At 35.0% G+C, this 19,745-nt stretch overlaps 1 protein-coding gene across 1 annotated transcript; it reads right to left on the bottom strand.

The window, feature by feature from the left end:
- Positions 1-86: 86 nt before the first annotated feature.
- Positions 87-10,307, bottom strand: LOC111998147 (serine/threonine-protein phosphatase PP2A-4 catalytic subunit). Its single transcript, XM_024030249.2, has 11 exons — positions 10,026-10,307; positions 9,838-9,894; positions 9,057-9,140; positions 8,051-8,122; positions 3,245-3,316; positions 2,819-2,859; positions 1,684-1,750; positions 1,109-1,300; positions 854-943; positions 660-767; positions 87-531 (listed from the first exon to the last, which is right to left on the bottom strand). Exons 1-11 carry the CDS (start codon positions 10,107-10,109, stop codon positions 466-468), a joined length of 933 nt encoding a protein of 310 aa, XP_023886017.1. The 5' UTR covers positions 10,110-10,307; the 3' UTR covers positions 87-465.
- Positions 10,308-19,745: the final 9,438 nt, after the last annotated feature.

The following is a 19,745-nucleotide window of genomic DNA, read 5'->3' as shown; positions in this document are numbered from 1 at the left end:
GGCCTCAAAAAAAAAAAAAAAAAAAAAAAAAAAACCCCCCCCCCCTTCTTTTTTTTTCTCCCCCCAAGTTACAAATTCAGAACAAGTTATCAAAATGGAAACTAGTAGACTTTGAATTGAGAAAAGCAAAATTGTCTTGTCACCACTATAGCCAATCATTCTTGGAAACCAAAAAAAAAAATATACTGACGCTTCCAGTAGAAATAATACATTTCGCACTCCATGCTGTCAGCTAGGCAATCTCTCTGACAGGAAATCCAGCAAGGTTTAAAGTGCAAGACAAAATCAGTGAGCATTTTACCTGCCTATAATACATCTTACTGGCTCCCACAACCACCACCAGAAAAGCATGGCAAGGAAGAAGTCATAAATTTTATATCTCCCACACAAAGGTGCAGAGCAGAGTAATGAGAATATCTAGTTTGGTAAGGAACCGGTTATCATTATGACACAAAGACAGCTGTTTCATAGGAAATAATCAGGTGTTCTGCGGGTAACATCTGGTTCTCCTCTCCTAGGAGCTGGCTCAAACTGCAACAACGAACAACTCAAGTAAATGCAAGTACTAGATGCATCCAACAACAAACTATATGCATCAATTATTATTGGTAGCATACATCATGTGGATGAGAGAGAGAGAGAGAGAGAGAGAGAGAGACCTGAATGAACGTGTGGCTTCTGCAGTCATCAACTTCCAATATAGAAGCCATGTTCCCACAGCGATAACAATAATTGGGTGCACTAAATATAGTAACCACCTTTTGTTCCTATTCCAGCAAAGAATGTTATATCAATATACTTAACCTCATAATTCTAAACAAGAAAGCCAAAAATCTGTGAGAATGATAATTACATGGGCCCAGTTAAATCCATCCATAACCAGTTGATGAGCTCTAGCAATCAACTTTAGGTTGTTTGTATGGTTGAATTGTTCAGATATATCCTGTGAGAAGAACGTGAATATTAAATCAGAGAAAATAGAGGAGACCACAGGACCATTAAAACTTCAAAGAGTGGCATTATTAATAGATAAATAGAGAAAACATATATATATATATATATCTATATATCTATATATATATATAGAGAGAGAGAGAGAGAGAGTTACCTGTCCAAAAGTATACCCAGCACCACGAGGTGAAATACCCCAACCACACCGGTCGTCTGGGTCAGACCATAACAAATCACACATGGGTCCTTCATGAGGAACCTCTTGAACACGATCAAAATTCCTTACGTTGTCGAGGGTTTCAATTGAAGGTGACAGCCCACCATGCAGACAAAAAATTTCTGACTCAACCTAAAAACAAGACAATAGGACATGTACATTTATGATACCAATCAACAATCAAAATCCTTTTACCATCATTTTCCCTTCAATTACCAAGCAAGCCATATTGGAAAATTATGCACCATTCACTTCATTGTAGAAGTCAGTTTAAGAATGACTGTATTATTAACCCAGAAAATAGATAGCCAAGAGCCAGCAGTCAGCTAAGAGCCTAGAAAAAACTCCCCCCAACCCTTTCCCCTTCCCACCTCTCTCTCTCTCTCTCTCTCTCTCTCATATAATATTAGGGATTCAGTTAATAGGTAAATGCCTCCCCACTTTTTAGTCCTTTTAGTATGCAAATGTACTAGCATCAAATAATAGCAAGAACTAATTGGAAAAAATTTACTAACCAAGGCAGTCAATGGGAAATAGTCGAAAAGGTCTGTAAAGATCTTCCACACATTAGCATTGCCATACCTGTAAATTATCATCAGGAAGGAAGAAAAAATGAAACAAACGAGAATTATCACCAATTTGCAAGAGGAGAAAGAACCAAATACATTTTTCTGCACAGGTGCATATTAGCATGTCAACCACACATTTTAGTCAAGTTGACTCTTTTTATTTTTTTAATAATGTATTTTATTGCAAAAAGCTACCTCGTGTATGAAAAAACACAAGGTGGTCTAAAGAATAGGTCAAGAAATACATGCAAACAAAAGTGAAGCACTAAACTCTGACAGCACTAATATCACTCAACCCCAAGACATTCCACCAGTCTCCAGTTGCCGATTACCAGCTAAACTTCTCCCTTTTTTATTACATATGTGTGTGTGTGCGCGCACGCGCACGCACACATATGCATGTTTCGAAGATAAGAAAATGTGGAATAAGTAGTAGAAAAAATGTGCTTTCCATAGCATTTTCAAAAATGCAACCAACCTATTGAAATTGTTTTTTGGAGATTTTTAAAAATGCAACCAAACACTTGAAAATATTTTCTTTTCCAGAACAATCAGAAATATTTTCACGCGAAACAAACATAGCCTTAATATCATTTATTTTTCTTTTTTTCATTTCTGTCCAATATTAGGCAGTACAATAAAAGCACATGCTTTCCACCATTTTCAATGAAAAAATCATACTTGCTGAAAACAATGCCAATACATCCAAATTGGAAGCTCGCATGTCCAATCTGAAAATCCTTTGAAATTCCCACTGAGTGGTGCCATGGGATTTGCACAGATTAGTATTCCATCCAGCAAGGGTACATACCATGAGTATTGTCAAATCATCCAGTTCAGAAACTCTGTATTAGGATTATTCCAGATACAGTAATAAAGAGCAAAAGAGAAAGATTTTCCGTACACAAGTTTCATATTAGAAAAAAGTTTTCAACTCTATAAGCATCAATGATGAGGAATTTAAATTTAAATTTAAATGTCATTTAATACTCCATAAGTATAAAAATAAATTACTCTTAATGAAAGTTACCATATATTGTTTCAATTAGGACGAGACCAAGGTAATGTACAGAAAACTCACTTTCGCAAACATTCATCATAAAATCCATAAACCTGAGTAATCTGCCAAAAAGAAAAACAAAAGAGAAAAAGAAATAATTAGCTCAAGATTCACTGTAGCATTCACCAGAACACAGTTCTCAGGGTAAAAATTATTCTATTATAACATGCTGAATAACACTAAGTTATCAGAATAATAGAACCTATATGGACAAAAAAGACCACCCAATATTTAAATAAGATATTCTATATGATAACAAATAATGAAAGATTAGATACTTTGATTCAGATCATTTCTCCAAGGTATATGTATGATCTTTGTAACAGAAACAAACAACATTATTCTCACAGCCATCAGCATGCAAGCCTCATCACAGTTGTTGGAAACAGAAGGAAACATTTCATAAAAAAATGAAAAAAAGAAGATAGCAGAACTGCAGAAGTATACCTGACGACTTTCATGGTTTCCTCTAAGAATAGTAATCCGCTGAGAATAACGCACTTTCAGGGCCACCAAGAGCTGGATATATTAACAAAATAGATTAACAAATTAGTATCACCACAAAAATACCGTGGGTCACCCCAAGAAAGCATACACTTATCAGATAAATGAGCTCTAGCTCAAAGGCGTAACACTACATCCCAAGAATGGTGAACTAAAAGCAGATACTCTCTAAACCAAAATTCCAAATTCAAGACAAATCTAGTAGGATAAATGCCTCTTAGTATTGCTTGAAAAGGTGAATCCCAAACATTTTGAATGTGCCAACCCACACTATGAGAAGGGAAACAGCTTCAAAATGCCAAAGGATGATCTCGCTTTTTTTTTTAATAGGTAATCAGAGAACTATTATTAATGAGTAAATAAGGAAGAGTACAAGTTGTTCATGATGATGAACAACAAGAAAAAGATAAAACAAACAGCAAAAAAAAGAGGGTAATTAGGAAACTAATCTAAGAGAAAACATAAACTCAGAGAGAGAAGAATAATCAGTAAAACCCCAACAACGAGACCACTCAAAAAGACTACGCTAGCATAAAACCTTTAACTCATCCAATGTTTTCTCATTGTCCTCAAAGGAGTGACGATTTTATTCCAACCAAACAATCCACATTAAGCACCCTGGAATCAAATTCCAAACGTTCAAATTATGCTTCCCAAGCTATTGATGCCAACAAGATAACAATCCTGCCATCGATCCTGGCATAACTCAATGTATACCAAAAGCCTGAAGCATAAAAGTCCAAAAGGTATGTGTAACAGAACAATGAAGAAGAAGGTGGTCCACCGACTCCCTATCCCAACAACACATACAACACTGATTTGCCAAAGGGTGACCCCTAAGCATGAGATTATCCAACGAGAGAATCCGATCATGTGCAGCTGTCCACAGAAAGAAAGCCACTCGCTTAGGAACCTTTGGTTTCCAAACACCCTTCCAAGGAAACAAAGAATTTGAAGTACCTTGAATCGCATGGTAGTAAGACCGGGTGTCAAACTTACCATCACCTTTGAGCCACCAACAAAGAGTATCTCTCCTATCACCCCGAGGAATACGAGTTTGGATAAACTAAAGTAGAGAAAAAGATGCAGCTAGCTCCTAGTCTTCAAAAGCTCTATAAAACCTTAAATCCCACACTCTAACAGTACCCCATTCCAGAATCCACAAAACCTCAAAGATACAAGCACCCTTGGTAGCTGAACACACATTGAGCTCAGGATAGAGATCTTTTAAGGGATTATCACCAATCCACCTATCATGCCAGAAGCGGATACGAGTGCCTTCACCCATTACAGAAGACAGATGCTTAGAGAAGCTCTCCCACCCTCCATGAATGCTTCTCCAAAGGCCACATCCATAAGTCCTCCTGCAAACTTTAGTACTCCACCCCCCTTGACCCTTACCATATTTTATGGAGATAACTCTCCGCGAAAGATGGGTAACTTCATGACCACACCTCCACAACCATTTCCCTAATAAAACTTGATTAAATGACACCACACTTCTTATCCCCAAATCACCCTATTCAATGGGTAAACACACCTTATCCCAAGCCACCAAAGGATATTTGAAACTCCCTTCAGAAAACCCCCAAAGAAAATTCCTCTGAATACTTTCCAATCTAGCAGCCGCAGCTTTAGGAATAGTAAAAAGAGATAAAAAGTACATTGGAAGACTTTAGAGAGTACCCTTCAGTAACGTGAGCCTACCACCCTTAGATAAATAAAGACGCTTCCAACTCGATAATTTCTTCTCCATCTTCTCCAAAATAGGATTCCAAATTGAAGTTGTCTTAACAGAAGTTCCCAACGGCATCCCCAAATATTTCATAGGCAAACTGCCCACTTTACAATGTAGAATATTAGCTAATGCATCTAGATTATTCACCTCCCCAGCAAGGACAATCTCACTTTTCCCAACATTGACCTTCAAACCCATAAAAGCCTGAAAACAACACAATGCCAACCTTATGGAAAACATCTGTTCTCTAGAAGCATCACAAAATATGATAGTGTCATCAGCAAACAACAAATGGGAAATACGCACACCAACAAAATTCACTTCACACATGAAAACCCCAAATTAGATTATTATCCTTTGTCTTCCTCAAAAGTTTGCTTAAAACCTCCATTATCAAGAGAAACAAAATAGGGGATAATGGGTCACCTTTTCTCAGCCCACGAGAGCTTCCGAAAAAACCTTCAAAGGATCCATTTACCAAGATTGAAAAACAGATAGAAGTAACACAAACCTTAATCCACCCCCTCCATTTCAACCAAAAACCCATACGGCCCAACAGATAAAACAAGGCCTCCCAATTCACAAGGTCATATGCTTTTTCAATATCAAGCTGGCAAACCACAACCAGTAATCAGCTCTTCAACCTACTATCTAGGCATTCATTTGCAATGAGCACTGAATCTTGAATTTGCCTTCCGCCAACAAATGAATTTTCAGTCTCAGAGATGAGATTATCCAAAACCACCCTCAACCTGTTAGCCAACACCTTGGACAGCAACTTGTGCACACTACCTACCAAACTGATAGGGCGAAAGTCCTTAATGTTAACGACATTACACTTCTTAGGAATTAAAGTGAGAAACGAAGCATTCATAGACCGTTCAAAATAATCAAAAAAATCCATGAAATCCTTTTCCACAACATTCCAACATTTGTGAAAAAAAGCCATGGTAAACCATCAGGACTAGGGGCTTTATCACCCTCCATCTCCCTCAAAACCTGGATGACTTCCTCCTTCATGAACTCCTTCTCTAAGGACAACCTCTCATCCTCTTCAATACATGCAAAATCTAACCCATCCATGGTAGGGTGCCCCACCTCAATTTCCTCATACAACCCTTGATAGAAGAGAACTAACTGAGAGCGCATGTCAGACTCATCCTCATAAAGAACACCATCCACCTCGATCCTCTTAATTTGATTAGCATTTCTATGTGAGTTTGCTAATCTATGAAAGAAAAGAATATTATTATCTCCCTCCTTCACATACAAGGCCCAAGACTTTTGTCTCCAGGAAATCTCCTCAAGAGAAGCCAACTATTCTATGTCTCCTTTGAGTTGAATACGACGAATCTGTTCCTCATTCGATAGACCCACCAACTCCTCTCTAGCATCTAAACCCATCAGTTCAGTCAGCAAATTCTTCTTTCTAAAAGCCAAATCACCAAACTCCTCCTTGTTCCACTTTTTTAAATTTGCTTTCAGAGCCTTCAATTTTTGTGCCAAATAAAACTTGAAGAGCCCGCAAAACTATACCCATTCCATCATTGCTGAACTCTATCAACAAAACCCTCAACTTTCAACCACATATTTCCAAATTTAAAGGCACTTTGACCACGTCAAACAACACTAGCTTCCAACAAAAGCGGGCAATGGTCTAAAATAACTTGAGGAAGCACTCGTTGGGATACATTCTCAAAATGTTCCTCCTAATCTAGAGAAACCAAAGCCCTGTCAATTCTTGACATAGAGGGAAGACCAAAATGTCTAAAACGAGTGAAGCAAGCCCCCTCTAAAGGTAAATTAACTAAAGAATTACTCTCTATAAAATTCGAGAATGCAAACATAGCAGGGCTAAAAGACTCACAGCCAAGCCTTTCACTTGGGTACCTGATAGTATTGAAATCACCTACTTTCTTTCTGTCAAGACCTACTCTCCTTGGCATACTAGAATATAGTACTCCATGCATAGAATCATCATATCCCACTTCCCAATCATTAAAACGTCTATTAAACTTGACATTCCAATTCTTCTCACTCCTTTCAGTTCTACATTCCAAGTACGAAGATAAGCATCTTTGTCAACTGCAAAGAAGTATAAACCTGGGTACAGCAACTTCAAAGATTGATCCTCACACCACCTATCATGGTAAAACTTCACTCGATCACCAAACCCCATATTGAAGTGCACCTTGCTGAAAAAAATCTATCCCACCACCCAGCTCTAATGCTATTCCTTAAGCGACAATTATGAGTTCTTAGCACTTGCTTCATAGTCCAACTTCCCCCATTCCCCCATACCTTATTGCCATGATCCGTTTCCACAAATGAGTCCCTATGGCACATTTAAGTTGTACTGTTTCTACACTTAAAAATATATTGGAAGAAATTCCTAGTAAATATGGTAAGCCCTAATATTTTATTATCACCAACCACAATAACAAGAAACCCCTATCAGGAAAAGGAAAAAAAAAAAAAGGAGTCCTTATGGCACAGTTAAGCTGTACTGTTTTAACACTTAGGGTCCGTTTGGATACAGCTTATTTTGATGAAAACGGAAAACAATAATAAAAAATAATAAAAAAGTTACTGTTCATTGGCTTATGCACTGTTCATGGAAGGCACTGGTTCCCAAAAAAAAAAAAAGGCAAACGCAGGAGCTAGACACAAATGCAGGGAACCCAAATGCACACTTCAAGAATATATTGGAAGAAGCACCTTAGTAATTATAGTAAGACCTAATATTTTTATTAATACCAACCACGATAACAAGAAACAACTATCAAAAAAACGAAAATAACAAGAAAAATTAACAAAAATGTAGAAGTACCAAGCTTGTTACAATTTACCAACTTGTGCTCTGCACTTGACATTGCATACAAAAATATGGTAACCAGAACCCAACTCTAAAACATTAAATGATAGTACCAATACTTGAAGCCATTTCAAATCTGTTTTTTTTTTTCGTGATAGGAAAATTATAATGCCATTTCTTTATTCAACTTACATACCGTCACAGTTTCAACAGAATAATACCCACGGTCCACATAATCTCCCATAAAGAGGTAGTTTGTATCTGGACACTGTCAATGAAACAAATAACCGTATAATTTAGTTCTAAACTTAATAAGAAGGAAGATTCAGAGGAAATTTGGAAAAAACATATTATTCAAAAATAAATAATAATAACAAGTTAACAACAAACATAATGATTCAATGTTAATTTAGAATGCTATGAAAGAGCCATGCGAACTAGTCTTGCTGAGCTTGTTTTAAATTGGGAAATGTAACATCACTCAAATAAAAACATAGAAAACATTTAGAAATGAAGGAACAAAGGAAAAGATTTTCATTTTGAAGAATTTTACAATTATGAAATGATATAATATAAACCAAATTCAGTTAAAACTGCACTGACTTGGCTTTAGTCATGAGTACACTTTCTAATTAAATAAAGTTAATAGACCATTAACACACAAAAAGAAAATGATTGAAACAGAACCCGTTTCTACAAAGTTGAGTGAGATATTTATTATTTACTAAAAAAAGGTCATACGTAGTGCACAAATCTCCCACTTTTGTGGGGTTTGGGAGAGATAATAGGTGGGCAGGCTTCCCCTCCTCCCCATTTTATTTATTTATTTATTTTTTGGGAGAGGCTGAGTCCCGAACTCAAACCCGCGACCTATTGATTTTGGTGGAAGGCACTTGCCATTGTACCAAGGCCCTAACTTCTATTTATTATTCTACTAATACCAACTTTATATTTCCAAGGAAAACAAAAGGTTTATATAGATAAGCAGAATAATCGCAATGAACTGAACTAAAGTCCATGGTGCAGTGATATAGATGAGTAGTTCCCTGACTACTGGCAATGTACTCTACAATACCTCTGGAGCACTTCATCCTTCAAAAGCATTTCTGACATGTCTCATTTAGTTAAATTAGACATTCCCCAGCTGAAACAGAAGAGTTGAATGAAAAAAAAAAATTATATGTCATGGCCAGAACTAATACCTTCCCTCCAATTCGAAAAAGTTCAGCAAGATCATGAAACTGCCCATGAATATCGCCACAAATTGTAACGGGGCTTTCCACAGGCTGTGATACAAGAAAAATATAAAAAGATAATAAATGTTTAACTCCTATAAGATAAGTAATATGACATATTACAAGAAGAATCAAATCACAATACATACTAGCAAATAAAAAAATCGCATATAGAACTCAAAAAGCAAATTTCTATTGCTCATAATATAAATTCCTTCAAAACAAAGCTTGATTCCCAAAATCATCAACAACCCATTGCAGGATAGTTACTAATTCAAAAGAATAGCAAGTCTTTCATCTTCTCTTTTAAAAATAAATAAATAAATAATTCCTTCATTTGTCTTTCTCAGGGTTAGCTAGAAAGACAACATTCCCAACCTATTCAAGCACCCATAATTTTAAGAATCTGAGTTTCCAATTTATCACCACAACAAGGAGAAGAATATCCTAATTATATGAAATACCAATGAGCCTTTCATTCTCTATATCAAAAAATCTTTCTTTTTTCCTTCATTTGTCTTTGTCAAGGTTAGCTAGAAAGACAGACAATATTCCCAACTGATTCAAGCACCCATAATCTAAGAATCTGAGTTTCCACTATATAATCATATCAATGAGGAAAACACCCTAATTATATGAAATACCAATGGAACAGAAGCTAAGACTAACAGATTCAACAACAAAAATGGATTCAAATGACAGAAACAGAAGTTGAAAATTTAGGAAAAACAAGGATAGCCGTTGCTACCTGGACATTGCTTTCTTCCATTAGTATCTCCTTAGCCTTCTCACACAAAGCTCTAACCTGAAGCAAAGCCAATACAGATTTGCAATAAGCTGTAATTCGTTATCGTTCGCCTCGTGTTTCCTCGGCAACCAAACAGATCCTAAATTTATTTTCCATTTCAGAAAAATAAGAATTTGATAGAATGGAACCTGTTGCTCTGAGAGTGGCTTGCACTCCATGAGCTGAGCGATCTGCTCGTCGAGATCGTTGCATGGCAACGAATTGACGCCCATCTTGCTCTGGATTCGAAATCGGACCAGGTGAAGATTATAGGGGAAAACCCTAACCCTAGAATTGAGATTTTCTCTCTCCTGTCCTTGCTAGCTCTCGCTCTCGCTCTCGCTCTCTCTCTCTCTCTCTCTCTCTCTGCTCCTGCAGATGCAGTAGAGTCGAAATGGGACAGCGCGTGGAGGAAGAAATGTGTGAGCGCGTAGCACTCGCCTTATACGGTAGAACAGGCTTCTTCTTTTTTTTCTTTTTCTTTTTTATTTTTTTAAATCTCAAATTATACTTTCCAGTTTGGGATATTATCTTCTTATTACTTAAACAATTTGATTGAGAGCAAGGTGGTTAAAATTTGAATTTTACGTAGGATCGTTAAAGGTAAGTAGAATCGTAAATTATAGGGTCGGATCCTGAATCGTAAGATCTTATATATTTTTAAATTTAAAACAAAAACCACATTGATAATAACTTTGTACGTTGAATAATCACGTAAATTATAAATTCATCCATAAAAAAACTAATGTATGCATTGCATGACATGTCATATATCTTTAAGTCTATACTAACGAAACTAATATATTTAAGTTTTAACTTAATGTATCTAAAAAGTTCAATAAATGTTTAATTAGCAACCTAATACCAATTTTTTTTTTTGTTAGAAAGATTTTTAACCTATAGCGTCTACCTCTAATGATGTCTCTTTATCATCAAACCAAGACACCAATCAGTTTTTGGTGTAGGCAAGGTTTGAACTCTAGATCTCTTATACAATTATCAAAGACTTTACCAATTAAGCTAATTGGAACCTGCAATACCAAAATATTTATCAAAACATGTGGAAAATATTTTCCAAGTTCTAAGTTCCAAGTTTGAAATCCAAAATAAGCTAGCAAATGGAAACTAGCTAACTACAATATGAAATCCAAAAGCAAGATGAATATTAAGGTGAAGTGAACGTTTAATTATTCACATTCTAAGGTTCTTATAACCACCGTCCTAAATTCCTAATCATCATCATTCATTTCATCATCTATATAGACATTATATATTTGTATACTATAGCTACAAAAGACATCAAAATACAATTTCACCCTCAACTATTCAAGTTATACCACTTAGCAACAATTAAAGAGCATGCTAAAAAAAATCAATCAATCAAGATACAAATACAACTGTACAAGCATAATTGATAAAATTATATATAAAAAAATATTTTAGTAATATTAAAACACAAATTAGTATATTGATCAAACAAATTTAATAACATTATAACTTAAAATGTAGCAAAGCCAACATCAAATTATTCATTAAGAAATGAAGAAGCATTCCTTCATTTTGATTACAAGTGAACTAGAAATTATAAAAAAATTTGCTTAGGTTAACATAATTTTATAAAAATAAAATAAAAATTCATACCATCACAATATGAAAAAATAAAAGCCCTTAAAGTTTCATCAAAACAAAAAATTTATCCCATAAAAAAATTAAAAAAAAAAAAAAACCAAAAATTTATGTTTTTGGTAGGATTGGGAGGATCTCATACGATCCTGCGATCCTATACGATCCTACACGAACCTATGTACGATCCTATCATTTTTACGATCTTAGTACGATCCTAAAAGTTTTGGTGAGGTGGAATCGTAAAATCGTGCGATCCTATGATCCAGATCGCGATTTTGACAACCATGATTGAGAGTGCTTCTGTTAATAGCAAGTATTTGAGTGACACCTAACCTCTCACATGTGTTTGTTAATCCAACTAAAATCATGTTATAGGTTAAAATTATCTCTTAAATAAAATAATTCATGGCATACGGATTTAATCATTTTATTTAACTATTACATAAAACATTTTGCTAGTTTTGTAGCTCAATGGACATCTTATACGGAGACATTTAAGATTTAAATTATTCTTTCTCATTATAACTGTGGGAGTAAGGGCCCAAATTCGTATATTGGGCCTTAGGCCTTATCTGAGGACAGTGACATGTCCTCGGAGGAGTAAATGATTGAGAGAGACCCCAAAATTGAGAATTGAATCAGGAAAAAATGGAGGAATATAGTCCGAGGAGGAGCTCCTTCACGAATACGATGAATATTGGAGGAGCTCCTTCTCGGATACGATGAATATTGATCAAGTCTGTATTTGGGCAATTTGGGTGACTTTCCAGGAAATTTCAACGATAAGGATAAAATCCAGGTACGTACAAAGGCGATAGGAACTCAAAAATATCCAAAGGAAAAGTTGCTACCACCGCATTAAATGCACTGCAGCAACTTTTCTAGCCGCATTTATGTTAAGAAGACCCCTGAACAGTGTAGTCTCAATTATCACAACTCACCGAAAGCCAAAAATGATGTTTGATGGGACGTGCACTCAAGTGAAGGTCTAGATGATTAACAAGTGTAGGATCAAGATGGTCTGAAAAAAAACTACATAAGGTGAAAGATGTCCCATGAGAGGGGGATCAGAAAAAGAAGAGAGAAAAAGAGAAAAGAACTACTATAGCACTTAAATTATATTAACATTCAATTCTATCGGTTTAATTCATAGTCTATCTCTTCGAACAATCATTTCATTCAGTTTTACATGTCTTTCTTGCTTGTTCATCTTTTAAATCCCTATTAGCCATTGTCAAATCCACAAAAAGTCCAGCTCTTTCACCCACTCTCTCCAAATTTATTGCACTAAGTTCATTGAGCCTATATCTCATATCTTTATGACTTGGGCTACAAATTGTGACCCTACAATAACTGTACTCCACAATTTATGAAAAAAAACCAAAATAATTAAAATAAAAACTCTAACAAGAAATTAATTAAATTAATTTTTATTGTAATTTATTTTAAATTAATTAAATTAAATTACAAGAAACAGACATGCAAATAAAAAACCTTCCATTGCCAAGAACCACATCGACTAGAACCTTTATATCAATGGCCTTTTTATTTTTCTAATTTTTACTTCTTTGTTGTTATGCTAGTGACAATTTCTCATTTTCCTCAAAAATTGAAATTTTATTATAAAGCAAACACCAAAAGCGTACTCAAATCAAATCTCACTAAACATGCTCTCATTTTCTAAAATCTTAAAATTATGTAAACTACTAGTTAAAATAAAGCTAATTTGTTTCTTTTCATCATTTTCTTGGCATGCAAACAAAAACCCAACTAAGAACTAAGAGATCCAAGCGCAAGACTTCAATCCTTTCTCGACAAAGCATAACCAATTTATCAACATCAAATAAAAACTCTCTCTCTCTCTCTCTCTCTCTCTCTCTCTCTCTCATTTATGCATGGTACGAAGATAACAAAATGGTGACAGTGACACTCAAATAGGTAAATTAGAGCACTCTCATCAGGTGTGCCAAATGCCAAATATTTGGCATTTGGCACACCAAAAGTTACTGTTTAAGCTTCATCAGGTATTTCAAATGTTCTATAATTATGCAACATGCTACAGTACCGTTTCATATTTGAGACGGTACGGACCAAAATGCCATTTCTAAATATTAATTTTTTATTAAACATTTTCTCTCTCCTCTCAATATTTAATTCAACATTTTCTCTCTCTTCTCATAATTTTCTCTCTCTCTCCAGCCGGTGTTCTCTCCCTCTTTCTTCTTCAGCTCACCCTCCCTCACCCTCAAATCAACAGCGATCTCCGATCACCGATCAAGCCGCCGATCGCCGATCACCGATCAAGCCTCACCGATCAAGCTCTCTTCTCGTTATTTTCTCTCTCTCCAGCCGATGTTCTCTCTCTCTTTCTTCTTCAGATCACCCTCCCTCATCCTCAAATCAACAGCGATCAAGCCGCCGATCACCGATCAAGCCTCACCGATCAAGCCGCCGTTAGCAATCATGGGTTCGTTGAAGAGAAAATCGACGCAGCGGAACCTCTACCTCCGCCGAAACAAAAGCACAGAGAAAGCGACTCGCCGCTTCCCTCCGCCAACAACGATGAAGAACCCGTTGCTTGCTTACACGACGTGTCGTATCCGGAAGGCTATGTTCCTCCTCCTCCTCCTTCTTTCCTGCTTCGGCGCCGGCGAAAGAGTTCCCTTTCACTTTAGACTCCTTCCAGTCCGAATCCATCAACTGCCTTGAAAACGGCGAGTCCGTCATGGTAAACTATATGCTGAAAATTTTGAATCTTTTACTTGTCGTTTTGTCCTGATTTGTGTGCGTTAGTTTTACCTTTAGTGGTTTATGGTTGATTTTGGGGTTGAATCTGGTTTGAGAAATTGGATTGGAGGATAACAATGATTTGGGATTGGATTGTTTGATTTGGGATGGGTTTTGAGGTTTATGTATCTGGTGGGTTATGGATTTTTTTTTTTTTTTTTTTTTTAAGGTGGCATTGGTGGATATGGATTTGTGCCGGTGGTGGCTGTCGGTGATGTTGCTGCTGTGGTTGTTGGTGGCAGTGGTGGTGGTGGTTGTGCCGTTATTGCTGGTGTTGTTGTTGTTGATGATGGGAGGAATTAATATATTATTTTATTGTGTTGTAAATATTATTTTAATGTATAGAATTGAAAAATAGAACATCTGATAAATGAGAAATTGTAAAATGATGTGGTAAAATGATAAAGTAGGTTTTTGATGTGTTAAAATGGCATATTTTATGAGAGACCTGATGGGAATGCTCTTAGGGGAGTGAATGAACATTTGAAAATTTTTGAGAGAAAATAAAAATATCCCAAACTTGAAGGGTACTTTTTTTTTTTTTTTTTTGCTAATAAATTGAAGGGTGCTTAAATAAATAAATAAAGTGGTATGCAATTTTGTTCTTACATGTGTTAAAATAACCAAATATGGGAAGAGAAATTCTTATCTTCAATGGGTAAAGAAACCCTCATCAAAGGTGCAGCTTAGACTATCCCATATACAATAGATGTATTTGATCTACATAGCTCACTATGTTGGGAACTAAACTCAAAGTTGAGTAACTTTTGGTGGGGTAAACAAATTAAGAAACCTTTCATGCATACCATAGAAGAGAAATTTTTGATACTCAAATTGTTCATCTGTTTTACATATGCATTAACATATGGGGAAATTATAACTTACTCACCTGTGGTTTGTCTGAAATTCAACTTGCCTATATATGGTTTCATTTTTGACACTTTGCCCACTTATGGTTCATTCTGTCAATGCTCCGTAACCCACCTCCCCACATGTCGTTACTCTAACATGTTTTATCCCAAAATCAGATAATAAAATAGATCAAACACTCCTCTTCCCAAAACACAATCTCATGCTTGCTCACCCACTCAAAACTGAGGTTCCTGCATTGCTACCCACTAAGATATAAGACCAAGAATCATCTGGGTTTTAATCATGCAAGGAAACCAAGGAAGAAGGAGACCCACAGATCCTTTATTGGAAATTTATTCATTCTAAGTACTAATCTGAACCTAGGGTTCTAATTGTTTTTGGAAATTAGATAAAGACATTGTATAATTTGGGCATTTGAATTTCTAGGTTTTTCTTCTCAAAAAAAAAAAAAAAAAGAAGAAGAAGAAGAGAATTCCCAGGTTTTTCTTTTCTTCAATTCTTGGAATTCTGGGTTTGTCTATAAACTTGAACTAGATAGAGGAATGGGTTCAATTAGCTCGTATCATATATGATCTTGATATAGTATATACCATAGATATTATTCAAGGCTTAATCTTTAGTATACTTGTTTGTAATTTTTTAAAGGTGGAAGGGATACTTAGTGCTACTAGTGAAAATTTCATCAACTATTTTTGCTACGTCTTCATCAAGTGGCAATGGTTCTACAACTAGTGGTTTTTACCGTGCTTTAGATTGGCATTTATGTGCCCATGAGAATTGTGTCATGCGAACAAGTCTGAAAGCTGATAACTTTGGAAGGAGATTCCTGGGTTGTAGTCAATTTAAGGTAAGCAACAATGCCATGTTATAAGTTAATTGAATTGAATTGAATTATCAGTTGTGATTAATTTGAATTGTGAATTGTGAAATTAAAATTTAATGATTAGGTTGGTCCCAAATGTGGCTTCTTTCGGGGATGGAAACTCTGTGACATTTTGTCAAGTGTGAAGTATTATCTTATGAGGAACATGAGAGATGTGGATGCTTGCAGTAGCCATAATTCTAACGTGGTTAAGTGCAATCAATATGTGTAAAATTAAATGAGTAACAAATTCAAACCTGCCAATCTCTTCCCTTTTATTTAATTGTGAAAGCTCATGAGAATTTTTCTCTTTCTCTTTTATTCAAATTCTCCCAATTGTCTTTTTATTTTTTTCCAATACATTTTTATTATTTTGATAGTTTTGTATGCAAGTTATTGTTTGTGTAATTTGGTGCATATTGAAGGTGTTTCATGGAACATATTTCTAATTTTTTGAACAAGACATGGACTTTAGAATAAAAAACTAATGATTTTTTTTTTGGTAAATGGCATGATGTCTAGCATAGGAAGATTATAATTCGCACAAATGGTGAATGAATGCAAAGTTGTAATTTGAACGATATCTAAAGAAAAATCAAAAGTGTGATATGAAATATAATTTAATTGGTATGTAGAGCTTAAGCTTCTATGTGATATCAAGCTCAGTAGATTGATATTGAGCTTGATATCAATTTTGTGTTTTTGCTTGAGATCAAGGGCTTGATATTGAGTTCAAGCTTTGGATTTTTTAATGAACTCGAGTTTGAACTTTGTTTGTAGGCTCAATTTAAGCTAGCCAAATTTGAATATTTTATTTTTATTGTCAAGCCGAGCTTGGTCATTCACTACTTGGCTTCCTTAAGGTAGGAGTAGTGGAGCTAGTTGAAGATTGGTGAAGAACAAGGTTTGGGGATTATTATCTCCAATGGTTAGTGGGAGTGTCTAAGGGAAGTAGAAGGCCTAAAGAATGTGTCAAGTGTATAGAGAATAAAGGTATGGGGTTTGAGCTTGACAAATCTTATGACATAACAAATAAGTCCCAAGATAAGATATGGGTGACATGGTTTAAAGAACGAGCCTACGATTGAATTATGTGGCCCAATAGATCATTTTAAGACATAGTTTCATTAAGCTTTGAGCAATGGGATCACAAACCAAAAAACTAAGGGATTACTATTAACCTTATCGACTATCATAACCTTGGCAAAGCAGCGTTAAGGTTGTGGAATTTTATTTAGAGTTATAAGCGATTCCTAAGAGGTGAAAGAGAGAGCTCTTGGTTGGTTTGGAAATCCATGACCATGGAGTTCTAGTCCTTGAATTCATTGCACATACATGCTAGTAAAAGCTCCTTTTAGTTTGTGAATTTTTTGCAACCTAAATTCTTTCTTTTCAACTTTCCCACCATCTAATTTAGGGGTAGAAATGGTAAGTAGTTCAATCGGATTATCAGTCTTTCAGCCATTCTTCAAGGTGGGGTAGTTTAAATTGAGATAAAGGGCATTTTGCCATCTCAAATTAGGATGAAAGAATGAATGATGATAGAGAAATGGGAGGGACTAGTGAGAATATTAAGTGACAAAAATAATAATAAAATATGTATAAAAATAGTAAATGCATACATTCGTACTTGTGGTAAGACATGCAGAATTTGGAGTTTGTTTGGTTTAGTGGAAAACTAAGGAATAGTCAATAAGAGAGAAAATTGGGAAGGAGGGGGGGGGGAGAAGGAGGAGTGTTTGGTTGGGGATGAAAAAGGGATAAGAAAATGGTGAGGCTTGACAATTTTTTCCTTGGGCTCACCAAATTTCAACCCCATCACCCAAATTCATAAAGAAAATAAGAGAGGAGAGAGGGTTGATGATAATTGCCATTTTTTTATTTTTTATTTTTTTCCTACTTTAAGTTAATGTTTGGCATGTTCTTTTTATATATGCTCTAGATTTTTTTTTTTCTAATATAATATTTTAAAAAAAAATTATTTTATAGGTGCATGAGAATAAATTTTTATAAACAATATTTTCTATCATCTCATTTTTTCTTTCTCAACCAAACAAAAGGTTTTCAATCTTTCCACTTTTCCATCCTCAATCAAACATCATAAGATAAAACTAAAATATCTTATCTCTCTCTACTTGTCTATCCTCCCCTTATTTCTATCCTTTTATTTTTCAATAACTCCAACCAAATAGACCATCATTTTAGTTTCATCCCAACTTTGAGCTAGGAAAAAAGAAAAAGCTCACCCGGACGAAGATATTTTGCCATCTTGATTTTAATTTGCACATCTATGTTGGTTTCTTACAAACTGATGCCCGAATCTTCAAAATAGATCTTCCTAGGGTGTCGATTGATGTTTGTGTTAGGATTAGTACCCTTAAATCCTATTGTATGATGCTATGTATGATATTATGTATGACTTAATGTTGTGATTAATAAATTTATTTTATTATTATTTAAAATAATGGTAACATGAATATTTGAACATTATCATATAGTCCATGACATGCATAGTATGTGATTTATGTGAAAAGTCACAGAAGATATAAATCACAAGTTCTTTGTAAACCCAGAATTTTAGTTTGTAATCGGTGATTAAATTGGGCGTTTCATCTATGAAGACTATAACACATTAACTAAGATGATTTGTCTTGATCATGGAAGTGGAGATTTCTAGTTGATATGTTTTAAGAGTTAAGACATATTGAACTGGACCGCTGTGAGATTTATTATTTATCTATCGACTATCAAATAAATAATAAATCTCACGACTTCTATTTACATGAAATCTTAATCTTGAGAGAATAATGGACATGATCATGAAGCGTAAGTTGCTTTGATATATCAGGAGTGAGATCTAAAGTCACGGTCAAAATTTCAGTATGTTGGGCAACCACATTTAGTGTTGATGGAATATATATTCTCAAGATGGAATTCATGGTCTCTTAACAGAAATACAAAATATTCCATTGAGATAAGTTTAATAGGTTTGGTTATTCAGAATGTTAGGCCTAACTACTTCAGTAAAGTCTTGGGATATATTTTATGAAGGGGTTGCATGTACAATAAAGTCTTGGGATATAATTTATTAATGAGGTTTAAAGTGCAATTATATTTATATAGTGGTATTAAATATAATTAATGGTAACTTTAGATTTGTCAAGAGTTGACAGAAAAGTCCAAGACCCATTAGAGTTAGTGTCTTATTTGTTCTATTTTGGTCCCACTCCAAGCCACATACTAAAGCCCAATTAAAAATGCTCAAAAGGTTAGCCAAATTAGATAATCAGTTATAAGAAGAGAAACATACATAATTTTAGAAGAATAGAATGAAATGGTTTTGTATGTGAGTGTTGGACACTCTCTAATTCTCTCTTGAACACATTCATATAAACTGATTGAGAGGCCACACTTCTTGGCTACAAGTGGAATTTGTGTGAAAATTAAAAGTGTTATCAAGAACTTCTGATATTTGATTTTGAATTTCACCGCACCAAGGTACACTTTCTTAATTCTATATTCTGAAACTTACATAATATATGTTATCAATTACGAATAAAGTAGATCCGTTAATTTTCAGTTGCGTATATTTTGTATGTTATACAAACATATATTTTTCCATCAGATTGGATGTCAACTTTCACAAATAGAATATGCCAAAATTCAGTTGAAAACTTTGCTTCAATATCGATCCACCAATGAAGACACACGTTAGCACTAT

This window comes from Quercus suber, unplaced genomic scaffold (genome assembly GCF_002906115.3).
Source record: "Quercus suber isolate HL8 unplaced genomic scaffold, Cork oak 2.0 scaffold_254, whole genome shotgun sequence".
Taxonomy (NCBI): domain Eukaryota; kingdom Viridiplantae; phylum Streptophyta; class Magnoliopsida; order Fagales; family Fagaceae; genus Quercus; species Quercus suber.
Note: the sequence above shows the minus strand (reverse complement) of the source record. Positions and strands in the feature narration are given on the sequence as shown.

Coding starts and splice junctions, on each gene's coding strand:
- LOC111998147 (XM_024030249.2), bottom strand. CDS start 10,109: ATGGGCGTCAATTCGTTGCCATGCAACGATCTCGACGAGCAGATCGCT. Junction 9,141..9,837: donor TGGAAGAAAGCAATGTCCAG/GTAGCAACGGCT, acceptor CTTGTATCACAG/CCTGTGGAAAGCCCCGTTAC. Junction 532..659: donor GAAGCCACACGTTCATTCAG/GTCTCTCTCTCT, acceptor TCGTTGTTGCAG/TTTGAGCCAGCTCCTAGGAG.